This window comes from Mirounga leonina, unplaced genomic scaffold, assembly GCF_011800145.1.
Source record: "Mirounga leonina isolate KUSES-001 unplaced genomic scaffold, KU_Mleo_1.0 Mir_488, whole genome shotgun sequence".
NCBI lineage: Eukaryota > Metazoa > Chordata > Mammalia > Carnivora > Phocidae > Mirounga > Mirounga leonina.
In genome coordinates this window covers 4,192,413-4,216,967 of record NW_023270777.1, presented here as the reverse complement: position 1 = coordinate 4,216,967, position 24,555 = coordinate 4,192,413, and the positions used below count along the sequence as shown (strand labels likewise).

General features: G+C 50.1%; 1 protein-coding gene across 8 annotated transcripts in view; it reads left to right on the top strand.

The window, feature by feature from the left end:
• Positions 1–24,555, top strand: part of GAS7 (growth arrest specific 7) — a 211,089-nt gene that overhangs the window by 112,969 nt on the left and 73,565 nt on the right. For all 8 annotated transcript variants that reach the window (XM_034989598.1, XM_034989599.1, XM_034989606.1 and 5 more), the window contains exon 2: positions 6,047–6,167. In XM_034989598.1, coding sequence (XP_034845489.1) covers positions 6,047–6,167 — 121 coding nt within the window. The remainder of the gene's footprint in view (positions 1–6,046; positions 6,168–24,555) is intronic.

Sequence of the window (24,555 nt, the reverse complement as noted above, 5' to 3'; positions counted from 1 at the left end):
CCAGAAAGTGGCTCGTTAGGCTGACAACTTCAGAGATGTTATATATAGATCTGGGTGTGGGGGGGGAGTGGGGGTGTGGGGCCCGTGGCTATGCCTTTCTCTGGAGCTCCTATTGCTTCTGGGCTTGGGGTGTGAGAGGACGCAGAATGGGGGGACCTTAAAACCGGCTGATCTGGCTGCCAAAGCATTTGATGACCGCCCGTGACCGTGTCACGTCCCGTTGGCTCCCGTCTGCAGAAGGTAAGGCTCAGGTGTTCCCAGAAGCCTCCTGAGGGGGAAGGAGTCCCCAGCTGAACTTGACGAGGGGCGGGGGCCGGTGGGGGGCTGGGTGTGGGGCTTGGTGTAGTGCCTGGCGACTCTGCAGAGACCAGATGGAATCCCTCTTAAAAGAAGTCTCCTCTGAAGGGCTTGGGGATGGCCACCTTTTCCTTAATAAATAAGTGGCCATGCAGCTAAGCACGGTCTTTCTATAAATTGTGCTTATTAAAATTTTATGTTCCCAGTTTTGATTTCAGAAGCACGTTTTCTCTCGAGTGTTTTCTCCAAAGCTGCACACCAGCCTGTTCTGAGTTCAGTGGGCATGAGGCTCCCCTAGGATGCATGTTGAAAGGCTGCTTCGCAGGCTCCAGGTTGACCTGGTGTTGGGAGCAGGGCTCTGGAATCTGCATTTTTAACGCACATCCCAGGGGACCGAAGGGGCGGGGCGGTTTCCAGGGACCGCGCTTTGAGAAACACTGCTATAAGCGGGAAGGGGGATTTTGTTTTCAATCTCTGGGTGACTTTCCTGTGCTTGCCTGCTCTTTTTTCTTCCCCGGGGAGGACCATTAGCCATCATTAAGAGGAAAATTTCTTTGGTGGTGCTGTTTTAAATAAGGAGACAAGGAAGTTAGCCTGCAGCCGGGAACGTGACTGCTTGGGTGTGGGTGGTGGTATTTCTGCTCATCTCCCAGGAAGGCATATGCTCATTTGGAGACTGTGAGACAGACAGGGGAAGCAGGCCTGAGTTGTCACCCTCCTTGGTGGGAGCTGGGGTTATCAGGTGGTCTAGGTGAAGACGTAGAGCCTCCCCTGGCCAGCTGGGGAGAGATGGACAAGGAGGGTAGCCTGGATGTAGGTAACTGGACAGAAGTCTCTAGGACAAGGTAGTATTTCAAAGCTTGGGCTAATCATTGGTTTAGCTGTGCAGCGTTGGACGAGTTACTACGTTCTCTGAGTCTCAGATTCCTCATTCTTTAAAATGGGAACATGGCAGGTTTAAATTGTCAAAACTAGAGATAGGTGTGTAAAGCATCTGGCCGGGTCCTTGGAGCTATCAACATTTGGTGCATGATAAAAGTCATTATCGATGGACGCAAATGGGATCTGAGCGCGTATGTTTCCTGATTACCGGCTAGTTTAGGGCTCTGAGTCGTCTAGAAGCCTCCTGATACTCTGTAGGAAATAGGGTGAGGGTGTACATGCACAAATGACTCCATTTTGGAGGGCAGGAGATCCATAGTTACCTTCAGATTCTCAGAGGATGGGTCTCCGTGAACAGTTGAGCAGGTTGTTGACTGAACAAGGGGACCCGAGGGAGGCCGAAATTCAGCCTTGTGCTCAGGGCGATGGCCCATCTGGACGAAGACGCAGTGTTTTAGGATTCCCACAAAGCCGTGATATGCATCAGGTTAAGAATTTCTGAGTTGGGGCGCCTGGGTGGCTCAGTTGGTTAAGCAACTGCCTTCGGCTCAGGTCATGATCCTGGAGTCCCGGGATCGAGTCCCGCATCGGGCTCCCTGCTCAGCAGGGAGTCTGCTTCTCCCTCTGACCCTCCCCCGTCTCATGCTCTCTATCTCATTTTCTCTTTCAAATAAATAAATAAAATCTTCAAAAAAAGAAAAGAATTTGAGTTGGAGAAAACTGCCTTCACTCTCCCCGCTCACTCCCACTCCCTCGGATCTTGTTCATTGAAGGTAGGGCCCCCATCTCTGGGCCCCTGTCACCTCTGCTTCTCGTTCCTCTTCCCATGGGAAGGAGCTGCCAAAATGGAAGGGGAGAAGCCACGGGACTAGGGAAGGGAAGGATTTAACTTGAAGGAAACAAATAAGAAGAGTAAGTTTGACAGAGATCATAATTACTGGGTCGTTAGTCACACTGCATCGTCTTGATGGCTGGGGGGCAGCTCTCCCAGGAGGCCCGCCCCCCTCATGACCATGAGCGATGAGGTAATGTGGGTGCTTTGGGCCTTTTCAATGAGAGAGAGCCTGCAGGTGGGGATTCCAACTTCTGCCCCCTCCACAGCTTAAAAACGATTTTTTTTAAATGGTAAAATACACCTGACATAAAATTTATCCCGAGTGATATTTATACATTCGTAGTATGGTGCAACATTTCTATCACCCCAAAGAGGAAACCCTGTACCCGTCCTCCCCTTCCCCCCAGCCCCCGGTGACCCCGCTCATCTGCTTTCTGTTTCTGTGGATTTCCCTCTTCTGGGCATTTCGTGTAAATGGAATCGCATGCGTGACTTCAAGGCTCATCCATGTGGTAGCGTGGAGCGGAGCCTCCTTCCTTCCGACGGCTGGGTATTTCGTTGGATGCACCGTGCTTTGTCCTTGGTCCCGTCTGCCCTTTGGTCATTGTGGATAAGGCTACTCAAACGTGGCTTTACCGGTGTTTGAGCGCCCTTTTCAGGTCTCTTGGATACGTCCCCAGGTGTCTCCGCGTCTTTTGACTCCTGATGTGTTTCAGGCCACCAACTGGGGGAGCTTCTTTCTGGGAGAGAGCCAAGGCAAGGGGACTGTGGCGGCCTCGGGGGGATGGGGGCAGAGCACAATCAGGGGACAGGCAGAGCGGGGAGCTGTGGTCATGCTGGAGGGGGATGTGGGGACGGCCTTGGCAGCGTTGGCCAAATTAGGAAGCAGGCTGAGTTGGCCCTGGTGTCCTCTTTCCACCCCTTCTGTTCCAGCACCTCTTGGCCCTTCCTGGCTCAGTAGCAGAATGTGCTTCCCCCACAGGCACCTTCTATAGGTTTGGGCATGGAGGGTCCAGCATTTCCTAGATGGGTAAGACCTCAGGGCGGCCGGTCATGGTGCCTCCTTGGTCATCAGTGTCCTCCAGGGGAAGCCAGAGCTTGTTCTGAGCCCAGAGAGTCGTTCTCAAGAGAAAAAGCACCGTGCAGCCGTGGAGACGGGGCAGGTGGCCTTGTTTGCTGTCTGCCAGGTGGGGGCATGATGGTCGGAAGTTTGCTCCACTCACCCAACCAGCCCTGCTTACTCCTTGCACCCACCCAGCCTTCTCGGAAGAGCCAACTGGTCAACCTCTGAACGCATGCCCTGCCCAGCAGGTGTGTGCTTGCCTGCTGAGTTGCAGAGTCTTGGAGACAGGCGTGGTGGGGCAGGCTGAGGTGTGGGCACCTGAACTTCACCTCTCAGGGGGCAGAGGCCGTGTGAAGCTTGGTCTCGCTGGGCACTTACACATCCCCTCCTGCTGGGACCCCTCCGTCAACAGAGCGTTCCTGGTGACACGCACCCTTCTAGGTGCCTTCCACGACAGAGCTCCTGTCCTCCTCCTCTGTTGTGTAGACGTGTAGATAAATGCAGTGGCTGAGTCACTTTCCTATCATACGGCTGCTCAGCGGCCGAGTCAGGATTGAGGCCCAGGCTGGAGGACTGTTTCCACGGTGCTTCTGGGTCCCTCTCCCCTATTTCTGGCCATGTCTGTCTCTGGTCCTTGCTTAATACCCTTTAACAATTTCCCATTCCCTCCCAGGCTGCTGGGAGAAATACCAACGTAGCCTTCCCATCTTGGATCCTTGAAGACTGGCAGAAGCAGCCTGGCATCGTACCCTCTGGTTCTAGAATATTTCTCTCTTAAGCCTCCTCACCTCCCTATTCCTGTGTGACCCCTCAGCCCCACTCAGCCAAGATGCACATCTCCTGTGTGGGATATTTTATACGCGCGTGCGTGGCATGCACACGCACACTACTCATCCCGAGATTCTGTGTGCGTGTATTTGGACCACCTTGCAATCCGGGAGAGGCCAGAGCCGGTGTCTGGAGGCCCAAGTAAACACGCTCAGTGGACGTGTTCTGTTGTTGAGATCTCCTGGCTGGTGCTTGGCGCCTGGTAGTTTAAAAACCTCCTCCCAGGGGCGCCTGGGTGGCTCATGGGTTAAGTGTCTGCCTTCGGGCTCAGGTCATGATCCTGGGGTCCTGGGATCGAGCCCCGCATCGGGCTCCCTGCTCAGTGGGAAATGTGCTTCTCCTTCTCCCTTTGCTTGTGCGCTCTCTCTGTCTCTCTCTCTCTCTGCCAAATAAATAAAATCTTTTAAAAAACAAAACAAAACAACACCTTCCATACTGAATCTGAGGCACTGCGGGTTGACAGCCTTTAACCATGGTGACCACGGGGAGGCCGTGGTTACTCAGGGTCCCAGGACCATCTAGGATGGACCCGGTCCCTGGTGAGGACGTGCCACAGGCAGAAGTAGTTAGTTTTGCAACCTTCAGACAATAGGAGAGCAGGGAACCTCATGTCCGTACTGCTTGCTTTGGATCTGTTAGCTATTTTTCCTAAGTAGCCATCATTAGTGACCAAAACTTCCCTGGTGGGCATGGCGGAGAGCTGCCAGGGACATTCAGGAGCGGAGTATTGTTTTTTTTTAAGATTTTATTTATTTTTTGACAGAGAGACAGCGAGAGAGGGAACACAAGTGGGGGGGGTGGGAGAGGGAGAAGCAGGCTTCCTGCCGAGCAGGGAGCCCGATGTGGGGCTCGATCCCAGGATCCTGGGATCATGACCTGAGCCGAAGGCAGACGCTTAACGACTGAGCCACCCAGGTGCCCCTAGGAGCGGAGTAGTTTTTAATACATCTGAACAGAGTCCAGCTTTGCTGAGAAATTCACGGCCCCTCTCCCTGTGTGGTTGAATCCACTTAGCTATCTTCAGAAGGTACAGCCATTGTGTGGGCTAATTTGGACCCTCTTTCCTTATTTTTAAATGTTCTTTAGCTCACCACTTATTTTTGTTGTTTGAGGGACATTTAGATGCAAGAGATAAGTAAAAGGGAGAGGAGAAAATTTGCGCCTCATGCCACCGCCGGAAGTCACCTCTCTTGTAGGCTCTGTGGGTTCACCTGCTTACTCTCCCTTACACACACATATATATTTTTCTCTTATTTGTATTTTTAAGAAGAGGACTGCTCTTGATGGTCAAAAGATTAAACCAGGGCGCCTGGGTGGCTCAGTCGGTTAAGCGTCTGCCTTCGGCTCAGGTCCTGGAATCGAGTCCCGCGTTGGGCTCCTTGCTCAGCTGGAAGTCTGCGTCTCCCTCTATCCTTCCCCCTGCTTGTGCTCTCTCTCTTTTCTCTCATGCTCTCTCTCTCAAATAAATAAATAAAAATCTTTAAGGAAAAAAAGATTAAACCACACATAAGTGCACAAAGTACACGTGATGGAAAGGGAGCTGTGGTTTGGGCGTGGGTCCTGGTTCTCTCCAGATCCCCCAGAGAGATTTGGGCAGTGGACCAGAAAAGCGCCCCCCCCCCCCGCCCCCTGCCCCCCGCCCCGCCAGCCCTTCATCTGTTCTCGGTGTGGTTATAGAAGGCTTCAGATCTTGCTCTGCTGAGACTTGGGTTAATTAACTTCTGGTAGGTTCGCACAGCAGGCCCTGGGCCTTGCCCGCTGCTGTACGTGGGGATCCTGGGGGTCCAGGCTTTGGATTCCACAGTGGGCATGTGCAGAGGACAGGGGGCTGCCGGGGAGAAGGCCCAGCTCTGCTGACTGTCCTCTGTGGGAAGCTGTCCCTTCCGTGGTGGCTCTGAAACAGCAAGCGCTCCTCACACCTCACGCTCGGGCAAGCCCCCAAATCCCACATGTGTGGCCTGTGACCTCCTCCCCCCAGGGAGGCCAGTGGGCCACCTCCCGTCCCCGCACCCCCAACCCCGTCCCCAGCATCGGCTCTTCCAAAGTGACTTCAGCTGCCTCCGACTGCCTGGTCCCAAACTGGTTGCAACCCAGTCACCGAAGTGCCCGGCATGTGTGACCTTTTCTCTCCTCTTCCGCAGAAGCCTGGAATGGTTCCCCCTCCTCTCGGAGAGGAAAGCCAGATTATTGTCCTTCCACCTGGCTGGCAGAGCTACCTGTCTCCTCAGGGCCGCCGTTACTATGTCAACACGGCCACCAATGGTGAGTCCCCCGCTGGGGAGCATCCTGCACCAGCCCCCGCCTTTCTGTCCCCCTCTCGCCTCTCCCAGTGGTGAGACTTCTTCCTCGGAAACCGGCCTCAGAGGCTGCGGTGGGTTCTTGCTTTCCCCCCACGGTGCTGGGCGATGGGGGTCTGCGCTGGATCGGGAAGCCCACCCTTCGGGGTCGGGGGTCGGGGGTTGGGGGGGTCCTCCCTGGAAACTCACAGCCACCCCTGGGCATCTCTGTTGAACCCAACCTCACGGTCTAGGGCTGTTTTCCGAACTGGGATCTCAAAAGGTTTTTCTCTGGTCAACAGCTGGTTTGAGTCAAGTTAACCAGGTTTGGCTATTGCGTGGTTATCTTGGAACATGGAATGGGCTGATGAGACAGAAGCTCCCAAAAGAGGGTTGCAGGCGAGGGATTTCCCTAACTTCCCCACACATTGCTTACTCTTCCCCACAGTAGCTCACTGGCTGGCATTTCTTGGAATGTCCTTTGGGAAATGTTGGGGCTACTTAAGGATTATTTATTCTCATAGATAACACAGGTCCCGTGGGCATTTCTGAGTTGAGTTAGGACCACACCTCCTTGTCCCCAGGGACTGTGGGCTTCCTGGGCCTTCACAAGGGACCCCAGGACCCCAGCAGGAGGGCTCTCGAGTGGGCCGCGAGAAGGCTGGAGAAGGTTTATAGAAGGAGGAGCGGCAGGTTCTCTAGCAAGGCGGTCTTGGGCAGGGTAGGCCAGTGTAGCTAAGAGCTCTGTCTATCTTGACCTCATGCCTCCCCGGAGGATGGAAACGCAGGTTAGACGTGGGGGGCATCACAGATCTGTGTGCCAAGGCAGGATGCGAAATCTAATCCTTGTCCACGTGTTGGCTCGGCCTTCGCCCCTCACTTCCCTTGTCTGCACCCACCTGACTTTAACTGGAGGACCAGCTGCTCTTTAGAGGGAGTAGCAGAGAAAGCAGTTCTTGTCCCCGGGCAACCGGCCTTCCGCAGGCTCGAGGGGCGCGTTCCAGCTGAAGAGGTAACTGGTTTCTAGGAAAAGGGAAGTAGAACTATTTCTGGTCATTCTAATCTTAAGCTTCCTCAAAACAAACACATGAGGAGCTCTGCGCTGTTAGTGGCCTTTGAAGTTTTAGAGGAAAGTGTATATATGCGCAACTCCCATCTGTGAAATGCAGAAATTGGACCACATGATCCTGAGATCAGCAAGGCTTCCGGCCTATTCTCATCCGGAATTAGCCACACTGTTGCAAAGGGGCTGGAGGTGGGTGAGTGGTAAAAGAGGCTTTCTCAAAATCTGCATTTTTGTCTTTTTTTTTTTTTTTTTTAATTAGTGGTATATTCTTGGTTAAAAAAAACTCAATGGGTACCAAAAAAAAAAAGAAAAAGTAAAAATCCCTGGTTCCACTCCCTAAAGCTATTTATCATGCATATAGCCCTCCAGATATTTGTATATTCTCTAACCGTCCGAGCATTTGCATGCTTATGCTTTATAATACATTGGAAACACGATCCATGTTCTAGAAATTGCTCCGACAGCGTACTGTGGCCATCTTTCTATACACGTACATGTTAGTCCAGCTCATTTTGTAACCTGCCGTGGGATAGCTTGTTGCAAGGGTATGCTACTGTTAATTTAACTCTCCCCTCTTCATTCACCAGATATTAAAGTCCCATGTTACAGTAACTGACAGGATGTGGCAGCTTTTTTTTTTTCTGAGGCCCAGACTTTAGCATGGGCTTGGGGGCAGGGTCCGGGGATATAGCGATCCCAAGATGTTCTAGGTCAAACTGGCTGGCAAACTTTTTTCTGTAGAGAGCCAGGTACTACGTTGGTTTTTTTTTTTTTAAGATTTTATTTATTTATTTGACAGAGAGAGACACAGCGAGAGAGGGAACACAAGCAGGGGGAGTGGGAGAGGGAGAAGCAGGCTTCCCGCGGAGCAGGGAGCCCGATGCGGGGCTCGATCCCAGGACCCTGTGATCATGACCTGAGCCGAAGACAGACGCTTAACGACTGAGCCACCCAGGCGCCCCACTACGTTGGTTTTGTCCTTGAGGTTCCTGTGGTCTCTGTCACCACTCCTCAGCTCTATCCTTGTGCAAAAGCAAACCCACGAGTGTAGCTCTGTTCCAATAAAACTTTATTTACAGACACTGGAACATGAATTTCAAATAACTTTTACATTTTTTTTTTTTTTTTTTTTTTTTATTTTCAAGCATCTTTTTTTAAAGACATTTCTTTGAGAGAGAGAGAGAGAGTGAGCAAGAGAGAGAGCACAAAGTGGGAGGGGTAGGGGCAGAGGGAGAGGGAGAGGGAGAAGTAGGCTCCCCGCTGAGCAGGGATCCCGACAACGGGGCTCAATCCCAGGATTCTGGGACCATGACCTGAGCCCAAGGCAGACGCTTAACCGACTGAGCCACCTGTGCACCCCCCCCCCCCCCTTTTTCAAGCACTTAAGACGATCTTAGTTCAGGAGTTCACGGGCTGTATGGTAAGGAGGGGGGGTGGGCCCTCACGCTATGACTCCGGCTCTAGGCTCTCTGTTATCTCTGGTAGGACCCTCCTTACCCTTCCCCACCTTCTCTGGTATGTTCACAGTCATCCTGGCTTCTTGGTCTTGCGTTCTAGATACATGCTACTTTTATGCACTATTTATTTCATCCTCATCTGTTGGATTGACTGATTCATTCATTCAACAGACACTTACTGGGCCTCACCCAAGTCCTAGGCCAACTGTTGGACACTGGGGATATAATAATAATAATAAAGAAGCATCCCTCCCCTCGAAGAGCTCATCTTCTTAACATTGGAAGCAGATTTGAAATGAATATGTATTTGATTACCCTTACGAGCAGGGCTGTGAAGGAGAAGCCCAGGGTGTTTTGAGAGTGCGTTCCAGAGAGACCCCAGAGAGATCAGGGGAGGCTTCTTGGAGGAGGAGACACCCTGCAGCTAAGATGCAGGAGGGCTGAGGGCTGAGGAAGGGGTTGGGGATGGGAAATGCCTTTCTGAAGGCAAAGCCATAGTCAGTGCTGGGAGGGATCGTGTGCAGACCCTGAATAGGATATTAAGGATTTTGTTCCTTAGCCCAAGGGCTGTCTCTCTGATTCTCCCTTGGATGACTCAGGGGACACCTGGCTAGAGATGAGAATCTGGGGAGCCATGTGGGTGCTTGGCTTGGCACGCAGAGAGCAGAATGGATATCACTCCTACTTGCCCCCTTGGCCTGGCATCATTGTGCAGTGGCCAACCTATACAACCACACATGGCGGCCCAGAATTTTCATTCAATCAGCAGAGAAATAAGGCCGTGAAATGCAGGAAATCACCCAGGGCGAACATCTAGGAGAGAGCCCTGCAGAAAAACATTTAAGGGAGGGGTGAAGGAGACTTTGAAATAATTGTCAGAGATAAGAAGAATCCAGGAGGAGTAAGGCAATATCGTGAAAGGCAGAGGAGAAAAGATTAAGAAGGGACATTCAGAGACAGACTGAAATATAGATCAGGCTTACGGTAGAGGTGATATTTTAAATCACTGGGGGAAGCACAGATTATTTAATAGTGTTGGGCCAGATGGCCAACCGGAAGTTTCGGTGGGTAAGTTCATGCAATAGTGCTGTTGTTTTCATATAAACTCAGCAAAGCCATCAAAGCATGCTTTAGGAGACTCTGGGAAGTCCCCAACTCGCCTTATCTCCCCATGGTTATATCTCTCCAGGGTGTTTTGTCATGCAAAGGGGCCCTGAGCTTGGGCCCCAGGAACCCCAGGAGTTCTGGTATCAGGACAGGCTTGTGCTATATTCCCACCAGAATTTGACTATTGCCAAAAATGGGGTTGTGTTTAGTTTCTGGATATTGAGCTATTGCTAATATCCTATCCTTTTCAGGGACCTAAGTTAGTGTTAAGGGGGACCTCTTATTTGTATAACAGGTAATTGCATTTCAAGAGATGGAGCTCAGTGTTGTTTAGTTCTCTAAATAACTGGAAGGCCAGAAATCCCTTCCAGTTATTAATCGCTTAGCAGTGATATGGTCATAGCTGTTCAGGTCCTCTTTTTGGAGACGTGCTGACTTTAGATACCGTTTAGGATATATTTTACAGTTTGGACGTTGAAGGGGTATTTCAAGCCAGTAATGAAGGCCAAGATTAGTTTTGTATAATGTATGAGTCAATATTTTATCTCTTATGTATTAGTCTTTGTACACTTTAAATCCAATAGCTTCATTTATTTATGCTTTTCATTTCTAAAGGAAGATCACTTGAGGGGGATGTCTTAGCTCTCCTTCTCTAGAAAGCAGAGCCTGAGGCAAGGATTAAGTATTAACACTTCATTTAGGCTGTATAAGCCCAGAGCAGTGAGAGTGGGTAAGAGAGGGAAGATGTCACATGATGCTGGCTAGGGTTGATAGTGAACTGCAGAGAGATCCAACAGGTCTGTTCAGGTCTCACCCAGCAGGTGTGTTCACTTCTCTGGAAGGGTTACAGAGAAGAGCCATGCCTTTGAGTAGTCCATGGGAAAGCAGAGGTGTCTGATCTGCTCACCTCCCTCTCATCTCCTATTTCCTGTTGGCCAAACTTCTCCCCCTTGGAGAGCTATTTCCTCCGCCCTTTTAGGTTATATCATCTGGCCCCCAGAAAGCCTGACTCCAACCCCACAGAGTGATGCTTCATCCAAGCCCTAGGTGGATGGTCAGTGGAGCATCCAAAATAGAAGGAGGCAATTGATAGAGCCTTGAGAAAGAGCCCAAGGTCTGTGTCCCAGTGCACGGACACCTAAAGCACTGAGTTTGTGGTGTACATCTAACTCTTCTGTCAGATTTTGATGATTCGAGTGTTCCCGGAGTTTCACTGGCCAATGACTTTTACTCCACAGTCACCCTAGGGAGGACCTTCCAAGTCATCTCGGCAAACTAGGGCCCTTGGGCCAAATTCAGCTCGCAGCCTATTTTTGTCAATAAAGTTTTATTGAACACAATCATGGAGTCAAATTCAGCCTATTTTTGTCAATAAAGTTTTATCGAACACAGCCATGCTCTTCTGTTTGCCTGTTGTCTAAGGCTCCTTTCGCACTCTGATGGCAGAGTAGAGACCAGACATGGTGTGGTGACAAAGCCAGAAATATTTACCGTCTGGCCCTTGAAAGCAAAAGTTGGATGATCTCTGGTTTAATAAATAGAACCCATCCATTTTACACATGAGGGAGTGGAGTGCCCCCCCCCCCCCCCCCCGCCACCGTGTGGGACAGGAACTTGATCCAAGTTACCTGGCCATTCATAAGCCAGGCTATGCCCGGATCCCATCTTCCCATCCTTTATTTTTATTCACTGCCTCAGTATTCCGGAGAATGGGCATAGGGGGTGGTCACTTAATTTGCAGTAAGGATAACTGAATTCACGAATTAGCAGGAAAAAAAAAATCTGAAATGACATTTATTTTTAAGAGAAACACAAGTATCTTCTTTGAGCATCAACTGAAACCCAGGGGAACTAGGAGTTGTATTTTAAGCTCTTTTGATAAAGCATCCCTATGTATAAATGTTTTATTATGTTTGTGAGTGAGGCTTGGAGGAATATACTAGGATTTGAGCTTTTGGAGTCATTTGCCAAATAGCCAGTGCTTTTCTTGATTTCTTGTTTTAATTTTTCTTTAAATGAGTAGATTCCCACTTAACTTTATTACACCAGGAGCTAATGTGAGTTTCTGGATAAGTTTTCCAGTAGAACACTTTCCAAAGCATTCTTTGAGCTTTTCTTTGTTACAAATAATTGGATACTTTTCTAGCTCCCCGGATAGAACAGCCCTAATAATTCCCTGTTAGTAAAGGTTGCCCTGAGAAACTTCTACACCCAGAAGCATCTATCTGTGTTCTTATGTCCGTCTGCACTGAACAAATGTGAGATGAGAAAGATGCTTTTGTTTGGCACATTCAGTTGATTGAGGTAGCTCGGTGTGTGTGTGTGTTTGTACATGTTTTATTTTGGCTTTATTATTTTTATTTAACAGACTCTAGTGCAAAGCTGTTAGACTTTAAAGCTTACTATTAATTGGCTTCTGTGTGGGTTTTGTTTTTTTTCATGCAGAAAATCCATTTTAGTTTGTAACATTAAGGTAACACATGCACAACACATTCCTCATATCTCAGCTGTTCTCAGGACCGGTCATCTCTTGGAATTTTGGCAAATGCCGAGTGGGTTAGGGAGTCATGCACACAGCCAGTACGTGGAAGACCCATAAAAAAATCAAAAGACAAAGGAGACAAAAGGAATTTACTGTTTATTGTATTCTAGGAAGTTGAGTTACTCTGAAAAGGCTGCTTATTGGTCAACAGTGTAAGAACCGTCCCATTGACTGGTTGGTGGGGTTGCCGATGAGCAGCAAATTGTTCAGATACGGAAGTGAAACAAAAAGGGAGTGTGTGGGTTATGACCCAGCAATTCCACTCCTAGATACATACCCAAGAGAATCTAAAACACGTGCACACGAAAACCCATACATGAGTGTTCATAGTGGCATTCTTCACGGTGGCCAGAAACAACCCAAATGTCTACCACATCATAAATAGATAAACAAAAGATGCCATATCCCAACAGTGGGAGATTATTCAAGCATAAACAGGAACAAAATACTAGTAGACACCTGCTACTACGACAAGGATAACCTTGAAAACATCATGCTAAGTGCAAGAAGCCAGACACACAAAACCATATACAGTATGATTCCACTTACACGACAGACCCAGAATAGCCAAAACCATAGACCCGGAAAGTAGATTCGTGGTTTCCAGGAACCGGGAGAGGGGGAGAATGGGAGTGACTCTTGATGGGCATGGGGTTTCATTTTGAGATGATGAAAGTGTTCTAAAATTAGATAGTTTTGGTAATATTTGCGCAAGTCTGTGAATATACTAAAAACCACTCCTGTTATGTGCTTTTTAGAGAGAATTTTATGGGATGTAAATTACATCACAGTAAAAATAGTCATGTGACGTCTCGGTTGGGGATTCCTTCTGCCTGATTCCCAAACTTTGGTGGGCATTAGAAGCACCTAGGGAATTTGTTAAAAAATACCACAGACCTACTGGATCCAATTCTATTATTTGGAGAGAGTAAGAAGGTCTGCTTTCTATTTTTACACGTTTTCTAATGGTTACCTATTTCTGACTTGCAAGGAGACAATAAGATTGATGAAGGCATTGTTAGTGGATCAAATATTATGAAGTTGAAGAGTAAATTTAAATCCAATTTTCTTTTACCGAGATCAAGTGAAAGAATACAGTTTTCTTCAAACAAGTAAACATGTATTAGTCTCAAGGTTAGAGGCCTTATCACTGTAAACTACTCTAGTTAAGGTAGAATCTCGAGGAAGAACTCCTTAAAGACAGATCTGTCATTTTTATGGTGACAAGGTACAGATTGAGCATAAAACTGCGGAGGAAGACCCTTTAGCCTGGCTAACGTTTATATTCTTCGGTGTTGTCAAGGTAACTGACTCGTGGATATTTTCTCATCTTTCTTCTGATCCTGTTATAAAACAGGATATCGTGGCAGATCTTTTAATTTCAAAGCTTTTGAGTCAAAGGCTCAAAAAATTTTTTTTAAATCTCAGCATTTTTGCCTTTTTATTTTTTATTTATTTATTTATTTATTTTTATTTTTAAATTTTTTTTAAAGATTTTATTTATTTATATGACAGAGAGAGACAGCAAGAACAGGAACACAAGCAGGGGGAGTGGGAGAGGGAGAAGCAGGCTTCCCGCTGAGCAGGGAGCCCGATGTGGGACTCGATTCCAGGACCCTGGGATCATGACCTGAGCCGAAGGCAGACGCTTAACGACTGAGCCACCCAGGCGCCCTGCCTTTTTATTTTTTTAAGATTTTATTTATTTGACAGAGCGAGCGAGCACGTGAGCAGGGGGAGGGGCAGAGGGAGAGGGAGAAGCGGACTCCCCTGCTGAGCAGAGAGCCTGAGGCAGGGACCCCAGGATCATGACCTGAGCCCAAGGCAGACGCTTAACCACCTGAGCCACCCAGGTGCCCCACTGTTTTTGCCATTTAAAAAAACCCTATGGACTGTCGTTTCAACTTTGCTCCTAGGTACGGTTCAGTCAGCGTTTGGGGCTTACACTCTTTTCATTTTCCCATTCTGTAGAGCACTGGGACATCTGGATGGAATGAATACCATCCTTGTCTTCGGGGAACTTAGAGTCCAGTGAAATAGTTCAAGCCTTTGATACGGCGAGAAGTCATAAGGTTTCTACTTTCGTATTGTCCTTCTCTGGAGGTTGGTAGACTGGGGCTTTCAGACTTGCCTCCATTTTGGTTAGGAAGTGAGTGCCCAGTATAGAGTTACTGTCCCCTCCCCATGCCCTGTGACCTAGCAGGGTTCGGTGGCTAATCCATCCAAACCAGGTCAACCCAACCATATCAGTTGGCGGGATCTCTACCAGTCATTCGCTTGACCAGTTTTCTTTCATCAGAGGCCAAAAAAAAAGTACAAGGTGGCTGTGAGTTGTGTCCTCATAAGGCATGATGTTTGCTTGGCTTGAACTCTCAAATACAGTGCTGATCCGCGATGACTGAATTTAGAGCGGCATTATTGGCCTCTGTGTGTGCTGGGCAGGGCAGGGTCAAAACCTTCCAGATCCTGCTGAGCTGTCCTGAAGAGATGGAGGTATAGTGGAGGTCACCTGTTGGCCGGAAATCATAAAGCCTTCCATGACCATCCAGTGACTTGTCTTCTCTTGGAGAATCATGAGGTGTGGCCACATCAGACCCACCTGCCTGCCTGAACACAACCGGATGTGATGCTGAGAAGGTTGCCATTGCCCCGGACTTTTCGTACACTCCGTTAGCTTTACGTGTGCATTTTACGCGCCCGGTTCCTGTGGGTTTTTGGGAGTTTTTTTTAAAGATTTTTTATTTATTTATTTGAGAAAGAGAATGAGAGACAGAGAGCATGAGAGGGAGGAGGGTCAGAGGGAGAAGCAGACTCCCTGCCGAGCAGAGAGCCCGATGCGGGACTCGATCCCGGGACTCCAGGATCATGACCTGAGCCGAAGGCAGTCGCTTAACCAACTGAGCCACCCAGGCGCCCCTGGGAGTTTTGACCTATGTTCATTCAGACAGAGCCTTGTGGTTTTGTACCCAAGTACTGCAGAAGAGAGATGGCATGAGGCGCTGAGGTGGGAAGATGGGTTATGAAAATGCCCTTGGGGGGCGCCTGGGTGGCTCAGTCGTTAAGCGTCTGCCTTCGGCTCAGGTCATGATCCTGGGGTCCTGGGATCGAGCCCCGCATCGGGCTCCCTGCTCAGCGGGAAGCCTGCTTCTCCCTCTCCCTCTGCTGCTCCCCCTGCTTGTGCTCTCTCTCCCTCTCTCTCTCTTTGTCAAATAAATAAAATCTTTTGAAAAAAAATGCTCTTGGGAATCAGAGATTAAGAAAGGGGACCAGGGAAGAGAATCAGGAATCCAAGGAGAAATGCCTGGCTGGTATACAGTGATGGAGCATCTGTTTCAGGGAGGACCTACCAGCCCGTCTCACGCTCTGCCTTATTCCTGGAGGTTTTCTGTGCACCTGACTGTCGGGGCAGGAAGCATCGCCTTTCTGGGGCTGCTGTAAGGCTGGTGCGTGTGTCTGCGGCCGTGGGAGCCCGTGGCTGCAGCAGGAAGGTGGGGTCTGGACTGTGGCAACCAGGTAGCTGTTTAAAGGGTGAGGGCCCATTCAGTCCGTTGGTAGAACTCTGCAAAAATGTCAAGTATCTGCAGGATGCATTCTGATCAGTGAGTGGGCCAGGATGGCGTGAATTGATTATCAAGCAACAAGTGTTTGTTAAATGCCTTGTCTGTGCTCCTCTAATTATCCACTGGGATAAGGGCTTCTGGCAGGGGCGGTGTGGGGTGGGCGAGGGGAACACAGTGCAAATGGTTACATGTTTGCAAAGACCGAATGTTTCCTGAAATGGAGAGGAGATTGTTAAAGGGGACTTTCCTTGTGGGTTGGAGTCCGTTTTCTTTTCCTGCTCGAATAGACCTCTCGGAAGGTCCCTTCCAGCTCTAAGATTCTATGAAACCAGGAGTCACAGCACCAAATGCTCATCGCCCACCACTGTTTGGGAATGTGCCTCCGTATATAAAACTGGCGTGGTTTCCTGGTGATCAGATCTGTATTATCGGAGGGAGATCTTGGAGTGGGCTAACAGCTTTTTTTGTTATTTCAGCCCGAGTTGGATTCCAAAGTAGGCAGTGCTCATCCAAGAGGCGTGGGAGAACAGGGTGAGAAGTTAGTCATGCAAGACACATGTGTTTACTGCATGCCGCTCCCTGGGAGCAGCGTGCTGGGCTGTGCGCGGGGGCACTGAGACCCCGTACTGGGAGGATCTTGTCCTCGCATGTGGCAGCCCCCTCCCCATCATTGCTCTTGGATGAATCTCCTGCCGTCTTGGCAGCTGTAGCTGATTCCTGTCTGCATGCCCAAGGAGACCATCAGCCCGAGAAGCCCTAGCGTCAATAGTGGGGGAGAGTGGAAATGATCTTGTGGTCTAGAACCCCCCCCAGGCATTAACCCTTTAGGGGCCATTGCGGGGACCTAGGGTAGGGGTTTCTGGTGACTGGGGGCCTTTGGGTTGGGGAGGTTGGAGCAGAAGCAGATCTTTTGGACCCAGAGACAAACGCACAAAGAGAAGGCAATGTGAAGACCCAAGGAGGACACCGTCTATGAGCCCGGGGATGACCGAGGGGACAGACTGTGGAACAGACTCTCCCTCACGGCCCTCAGAAGGAACCCACCGTGGATCTCGGACTTCTGGCCCCCGCGAGAACTGGGACACCACACAATTCTGTTGTTTTAGCCCCTAGCTGGTTGTGTTTTTCGTTGGGGCAGCCCCAGAAAACCAACACATTTCCCTGGCCCCCGGCATAACGGGCCACCAGGTGGTGTCGTGTCCTCCACGAGGCCCTGGAGAGATGCCATCTGTCCCCTCCGTTTCTGACACCTGCCTGGCCTGAGGGTAAAGTTGCACCAGCCGCAGAAAGCTAGCCTGCTTTTCCTGTTGCCTCGCCAGCCTCTTGGTGAACGCAGGGCGTGGGCTCCGGCTTAAAATAGCTCCCTGGGTCCCAGAATTCTAGAAGCTCCAAGAGAAGGAAGGGCAGAAAAGCTTTTATGTAAGCTGCAGGAAAGAGACACGTAAAGCAGTTGATTTCCAGATACTGTAGATTCTTCTTGTCACTGTGCTTGAATGTACCGGAGAGGACCGGGCTGGCGGTCACGGCCACAGCTCTGCCCCTTCCTGGTTCGGTCGTCCGTGGCGCAGCCCCAGCATCCTCAAGTCTGGATTCCCCATCTCTACAGGAGCGGGTTAGGCTGGTTTTGAAAGCCCTTTCAAGCTCTGTGTTTCCCCCCAACCGAGGGACAGACCCCGCTTGCCAGGCAGGTGGCCCCACTCTCTGCCACCACCCCCCTTCTGTCCCCGATCCCTGATGGTTGGGGTGCTCCCTCGCTCCCATGGCACACCTTGGGGGAGGTGTCGGTCCATGGTGGTTCTTTCCCAGTGATGGATCAGGGAGGACTTTTTTCTTTTTTTTTAAAGATTTTATTTATTTATTTATTTATATATTTTTAAAAAAATTTTATTTATTTATTTGAGAGAGAGAGAATGAGAGAGAGCACATGAGAGGGGGGAGGGCCAGAGGGAGAAGCAGACTCCCCGCCGAGCAGGGAACCCGATGCGGGACTCGATCCCGGGACTCCAGGATCATGACCTGAGCCGAAGGCAGTCGCTTAACCAACTGAGCCACCCAGGCGCCCAAAGATCTATTTTATTTTATTATTATTATTTTTTTAAAGATTTTATTTATTTATTTGAGAGAGAGAATGAGAGAGAGAGCACATGAGAGGGGGGAGGGCCAGAGGGAGAAGCAGACTCCCCGCCGAGCAGGGAGCCCGATGCGGGACTCGATCCAGGGACTCCAGGATCATGACCTGAGCCGAAGGCAGTTGCTTAACCAACTGACCACCCAGGCGCCCTAAAGATTTTATTTATTTATTTGACAGAGAGAGACACAGCGAGAGAGGGAATACAAGCAGGGGGAGTGGGAGAGGGAGAAGCAGGCCTCCCGCCGAGCAGGGAGCCCGATGCGGGGCTCGATCCCAGGACCCTGGGATCATGACCTGAGCCGAAGGCAGACGCTTAACGACTGAGCCACCCAGGCGCCCCAGGGAGGACTTTCGTTTCCTCTTTTGACGTTTCCACGTTTTCCAGCCTCTCTTCCCGGGACCTGTACTACTCTTAGGAATAGGATAAAAATAATCCCTCTGAGATGCAGAAGCGGATGGGGGCTGCTCATTCCCCAGATCCCAGCCTGTCCTCCCGGGTTTCTCCCCTTCTGCTTTCTCAGACGCCCGTTTCCCCTGGTCCTCCCCCTTCTCCTGCGGGAGTCCTCTGTGGGATCTTTGAGCACTGCTAAGCTTTGGGGTCTCTTCCAGGGCCGAGGTGCGCAAATCGGAGCCCTGGTCTTGCTTATGTGGGGGTGAGGAGCACCCAGGGGTGCTGGGCCGTGTGCTCTCTGCCTCAAAGGGAGGAGGGTGCCAGGCTGGGAGTCAAGGAGGGACTCCTCTCTCCTTCTCTTCGCCCCCCCATCCTCCCGGTCCCCAGATGAAGACTTTCAGTTGCTTTGTGCTGCTGATATAGAAACGCGATACGTGTTAATGGGGAGGGGGGGTGACTACAGGAACGGGTGCCCAGCAGACAGCAGGGGTAGAGCTTGGGAAGCAGAAGAGAACGGGCCAGGGAGCACACAGTGCTTTGGACACCAGGTCCCTGCCCTATAAAGAGTACCTGCCCCTGAACTCCAGCTCCCGTGACCAGGTGTGCAAATGCAAAATCTTCTTGGCTGGTGGACTTTAGAAGCAGAGAGGAGGCCTGAATATGGGTGGTCCTGCTGGTCCTGGTGGATTTCTCCTCTGCATCGGCCCCACTGGGGTCACTTTTCTTCTTCTGGATCTCTCGGGCCACATTGACTCTTCGCTGCAATTTTTAACATTGCCACCTGTTTGGGGGGAAATACCGTGCACAGTGGGGCCTGTTTTGATGGTTGCATCTTTAGAAAGAAATTTATTTTTGTTTGTATTTTCACTTGTTTATTTTTTTAATGGCCTTCCCTCCAACACCTGGAGACAAGAGAAGTGCTATTGCCGAGAGACTTCTGCCCTTCCTCGGCTGCCCCCAGGCTTGTGCTTCTTACACTGAGGTTCCTGGACCAGCAGCATCAGCACCACCTGGGGACTTACTAGAAATGCAGTTTCTTGGGCCCCACCCCAGACCTCCTGATTCAGAAACTCTGGGAGTGGGGTCCTGTGCACTGTGCTTTCTCCAGCCCTCCAGGTGATGGAGAAACACTACTGTACTTTCAGCCCACCTTGAAGGCTGGCCCTGTTGGTAGCATTCTAGAATTTTCCGTAGTGGACAGGACTGGCAGGCCTCTTGGCAGAGAGGTTTTCTCCCACCCTGCTCGTGCTGGTTCTCAGAGAATCTTAACTTCGTCAACTCTAAAATGCTACCCATGTCTTCCCCCATTTCATGAGCTCCTCTCTGTCCTGAATGCCCTTTCTTGATGTTGGAGATCTTGTTTTGTCTAGAATTTCCGTCTGTTTTGTAGGGTTGGTTCCTGATAAGGAGGGTGCCCTTTGTGCTTGGGCGGGGGGTGCTGGATGGTCTTCCTCGGGAATCCAGCCAGGCTTGGAAGTTGCCTTGGGCGGCCGCACCTCAAAAAAAGAATGGCTTATTTCTGTTCCCCAAAATAACCGTGGCTCTTTCTGACGGTTTCCTCTGTCTTGTGAAAAGCAACACTCTCCATGATTTCAAGCATTATTTATAAACGTACAGTCACACCTTTTACTGGAAAGTCTTCTAAATCGGGATTAGCGATGCAGTGCGGTTGAGGTTCGCAAATGCCGAGTTTCTCGGAAACAGATCCCAAAAGTGTGTGAGTGGAAGGTACCACGTAGTGGGAAGAGAAGCTTCTGGACAGTTGAGTGGTGTGATTTTTCCATGGAGAGCTTATGGGAGTCCTCCTTGGGGTATGTTAAGAAGCCACCATTCAGCATGGTCACAGAAGAGTATACCAGAAGAACATTCCAGAAGAATATTCCAGGTCACAGAATATTCCAGAAGAAGATTCCAGGACCTAAAGGCCACAGGGCTGGTGTTGGCTGTTTATGGGGCAATGCAGTTTGGTGGTTATGTGTGGGCAGAAACAGAAGCCTACTCAAACTACCTAGTGGGGGAAAAAGAGGTATTTATTAGAAGGCTATACGGCATCTCGTAGAAGCCCCCGCTAAAGGACAGAAATCAGGTGCTGAGCTGTTGGTCCAGTTTCTAGGACCTCGTGATGTCTTAAGCCCACTTGTTTCTCTGTTTAGTTCATACCTCTTTTTCTCCGCAGACTTGCTTTTTTTACTTTAGCAGCTATTTAGCAGAAACTGGCCTCTGATGGTCGATGATGTCCTTCCAAGTCCTGCTCTGTGCCTCACTCGCTGGTGCAAACAGTAGGGGCCAAATAAGCACGCTCCAGATGTGGGTCTGCAAGAAAGAACTCTGGCATTTGGATCCTTCTTAGAGAAGGGTCTTGATTAGAGTACACTCGCCACACTCGCCCCCAAGTAGTTCTGTTTTTTATTTAATTTAATTTAATTTTATTTTTTTATTTATTTTTAAAAAGATTTTATTTATTTATTTATTTGAGAGAGAGAGAGAGAGAGAGAAACAGCATGAGAGGGGATAGGGTCAGAGGGAGAAGCAGGCTCCCCGCTGAGCTGGGAGCCCGATGTGGGACTCGATCCCAGGACTCCGGGATCATGACCCGAGCCAAAGGCAGTCGCTTAACCGACTGAGCCACCCAGGCGCCCAGTAGTTCTGTTTTTTAAAAATGATGTTTTAAGGGGCGCCTGGGTGACTCAGTCATTAAGCGTCTGCCTTCAGTTCAGGTCAGGGTCCCAGGGTCCTGGGATCGAGCCCCGTATCGGGCTCCCTGCTCGGCGGGAAGCCTGCTTCTCCCTCTCCCACTCCCCCTGCTTGTGTTCCCTCTCTCACTGTGTCTCTCTCTGTCAAATAAATAAAATCTTTTTTGAAAAATGATGTTTTAGGATTCTGATGGTCATTTTTTATAGGGTCTAGTCAGTCTTTAGTTTTTTTGATTCCTCCCTTTTGAGGTCACGCTTAGAAAGGCCTTTGCCAGCGAAAAGAGGGGAATATGTGCTTCTAGTACTCTCGTGGACTCTTTTATCCCCCCTTACAATTTTTAAGCCAGAAAAAACTGGAATTCAGAAAATGTGTGAGGAATGGCTCGACTTTAATATTTTTCAGATCGTTGGCCTCATGTTCTCCCAGCATTTATTCACCGGTTCAGCCTTTCACTGTTGCCCTGAAAAGCCCCCCTTGACCATATGCTAACCTAGTCTGCTCGGGTCTGTTCCTTGTTTTTCTTTTCCTATTTGTCTTTGAGTTTATTCCTGCACCAACACGACACAGTGTTGTCTCTCTTTCGTGGGAAATTATCGTGTACTTGGTAAAGCATTCAAATGGGGTATGCTGTAAAAATATAGTTGTCTTCCTTTGGTTTGACTTTTATTTATTTATTTTAGAGAGAGTGAGCGAGCTCGAGCTGGGGGAGGGGCAGAGGGAGAGGGAGGATCTCGAGCGGACTCCCCACTGAGTGCAGAGCCCGATGCAGGGCTCGATCCCAGGACCCCGAGATCGTGACCTGAGCTGAAACCAAGAGTCAGACGTTTCACCGACTGAGCCACCTGGGTGCCCCACTTTGATTTTTAAGAGCCAGCATCAGATGCTTCTTGTGTATTCTTCCGGTGATTTTTCTGTGCATCTACATTTGACTTACGCACTTTCTAAAATGCATCTGAGAACCTTTTGTACACTGATGACTTAGCAGTGTGTGTTGGACATGCCCTCCACATCAGCACTCCCAGATCCCCAGTGGAATCCCATCCTGCCAACGCAGCGTGTGCCCCCTGGGCATTTACAGCGTTTCTCTGGAGATTCCCCCCTCTAACAAAAGATGCCCCCAACCACCACTCTACACTTACATCATTGCACACCTAAAGCTGTCGTTAGGTCGGAGGGTCTGTGTGTTTGGGATTTTGATCACAATCTCCTACTGCTTTTCCAAGACATTCCCCAACCTGTTTTTCCAGATCCTTCCAGATAATGAGGGGTTATCAGTCTGATGTTATACGTCCAGTGAGTAAGAAAACAGCGTCTTGTCATCTTAGGTTGGGTTCCTCCAACTTTGAGGGAGAATGAACATCTTTTCCTCTTGGTTATTTGTAAATGCACTTCTTTAAACCACCCGTATATGTTGCCTTTTAGATTGGACTGCTCGTGTAATTTGTAATTCATGCTATGTGAAGGGACTCCGTGCTCTGTCTCTTCTCTCTGGTCTGTCTTTCCATCAGCCTGTTTTTCTTCTTACCTACGTGCACACACTCATTTTTAAAAAGCAGCCCTTGGCCATATAACCTAACCAAACTCAGTTCTCACGGTCTTACTTTGACCCGAGTCAGCGATTCATTCATCAAACACCAACTGCTTACTGTACGCGGTACCCGGGGAACAGGGGTGCATTGATTTGACACAGCCCCAGAGTCTTCAGGAGCCAGCTCTGGGAATCTGTATTTTTACCAAGTAGTCGGGAATCTGTATTTTTACCAAGTAGTCCCAGTGATCCTGATGAGTGACCAAGTTTGGGAAACAAGATCGGAGCTTTGGCAGGTACCTATGCCTAGGTCCTGAATCCCGAGGGTCCAGGCTTTGGTTTTGACAAAGTCTCTTTCTTGGGACCCACCTACATTTTCTCCCCCGTAAGATGGGGGGTCATAATATCCGTGAGCAGCCACCACCTGGTGGCTCATGACAAGACACTTGTTCCTACGTTGCGATCAACGCTCATTACCCCTCAACCCAAGTTCAGGGATTCCTGGTGTGTTGGCCTGGATCTGTACTCTGTGTAAGGAGCTTGGTACACCAGGGATCCTAAAGGGTTTGAAGGACAGGCTCAGAGAGTTCCAGGCGCTCCACTCCCCATGTCCCCACTAGAATTCCTCTGGCCACTGCTGGTCCTGCCCTTGGCTACCTCTTTATCCCATTGGTATCACCAGCCTCTGTGAACCGGCTGTAAAGACCCATGCCCTGCCTGGATCTGAGGCTTGCTGAAAGGATCCTTGGATCTGCTGGGTAGACCACCACGAGTGATGTTTCCCCGGTTAACTGAGGGACACCCCTACGGCTCAGAAATGCTAAAGAAGGCATTCTAGGACCCTCTTCCCCTGCAGCACCAGAGAGGGGGCCCTTCCCTCCCTCTCCCTTTGGGGGATGTGTTCTAAGGGGTGGACTTGGGATTTCGGGGTCTCTGACACCAATTCCTGAGCTTCTAGGCACATAACAGCGGCTCTGGGCTGAGGGGTATTTCAAGCACCTGGGACAGGTGTGCAGTCCAGTTCTTTCTCTTTCCAGAACAGCAGAGTCCTGGTGTCACCCCTTCCTCAGAGCAGGAGGGCTCTCAGTGCTTGGGGCGGGGTGGGGGGCAGTCTGGGGGCTGTCAGGGTTATGTGTGTGCTGCCCGTGACTCTTAGACCTTGGGAATTGGGGGCTATTAGGTAGCACCTCCCCACCTCTGCTCCCACGCCCCCAGGCTTGACTCCTGCCTTGCAGTTCTGACTGGAGCTCGGGATGCAGACCCTGGGGTCCAGCGACCATGGTGAAGTCTTCCCATGCTACCTGAAAGTAGAGGTGTCACCCAGGCTCAGTAGCCCTCCTGCTGGTAGATCAGACCTAGGGGAGCCCACAGAACGTGGTTCTGCTGCTGACGGTCTGCAGATGGCTGTTTGCAAAAAGCCTGTGTCCCTGTTTGCTGAGAGGCTCCCTGCTCTGTCCCTGCCACTGGGGATCCAAGCTGTGTGAACAGGGCTGGGGGTGGTAACGGAAACGCCCCCCCCCTTGGGAGGTGGATCCGCATAAAGCTTCCCAAGCGAGAATCTCTTCCGTCAAGCTGTCCATACTGGGTGTCACTTCACGGTTCAGAAGTTGTCTCTCTCAGCCCACGAGGTCTGAAACCAACATGGAGGGATCTGGTTCTAGAGCTGAGGGCAGGGGCAAGGCTCATCACCTGGGTACCCCCTTCCCTGAGCCTTCCTGGGTGAGACATCCCTGGATCCCACCGGTGTCTCAGCTCTCAGTAGTGGTGGTGGTGGTGCCATCCTCATCCTGGCCCCACTCAGGCCACGCTCCCCAGTCCTGCCGCTCCTTCTAGAGGGAGCTCTTGAAGGGCCAAGCTTGTCTCCATCTCTGGAGGACTGACAGGGTGGACGGGAGAGG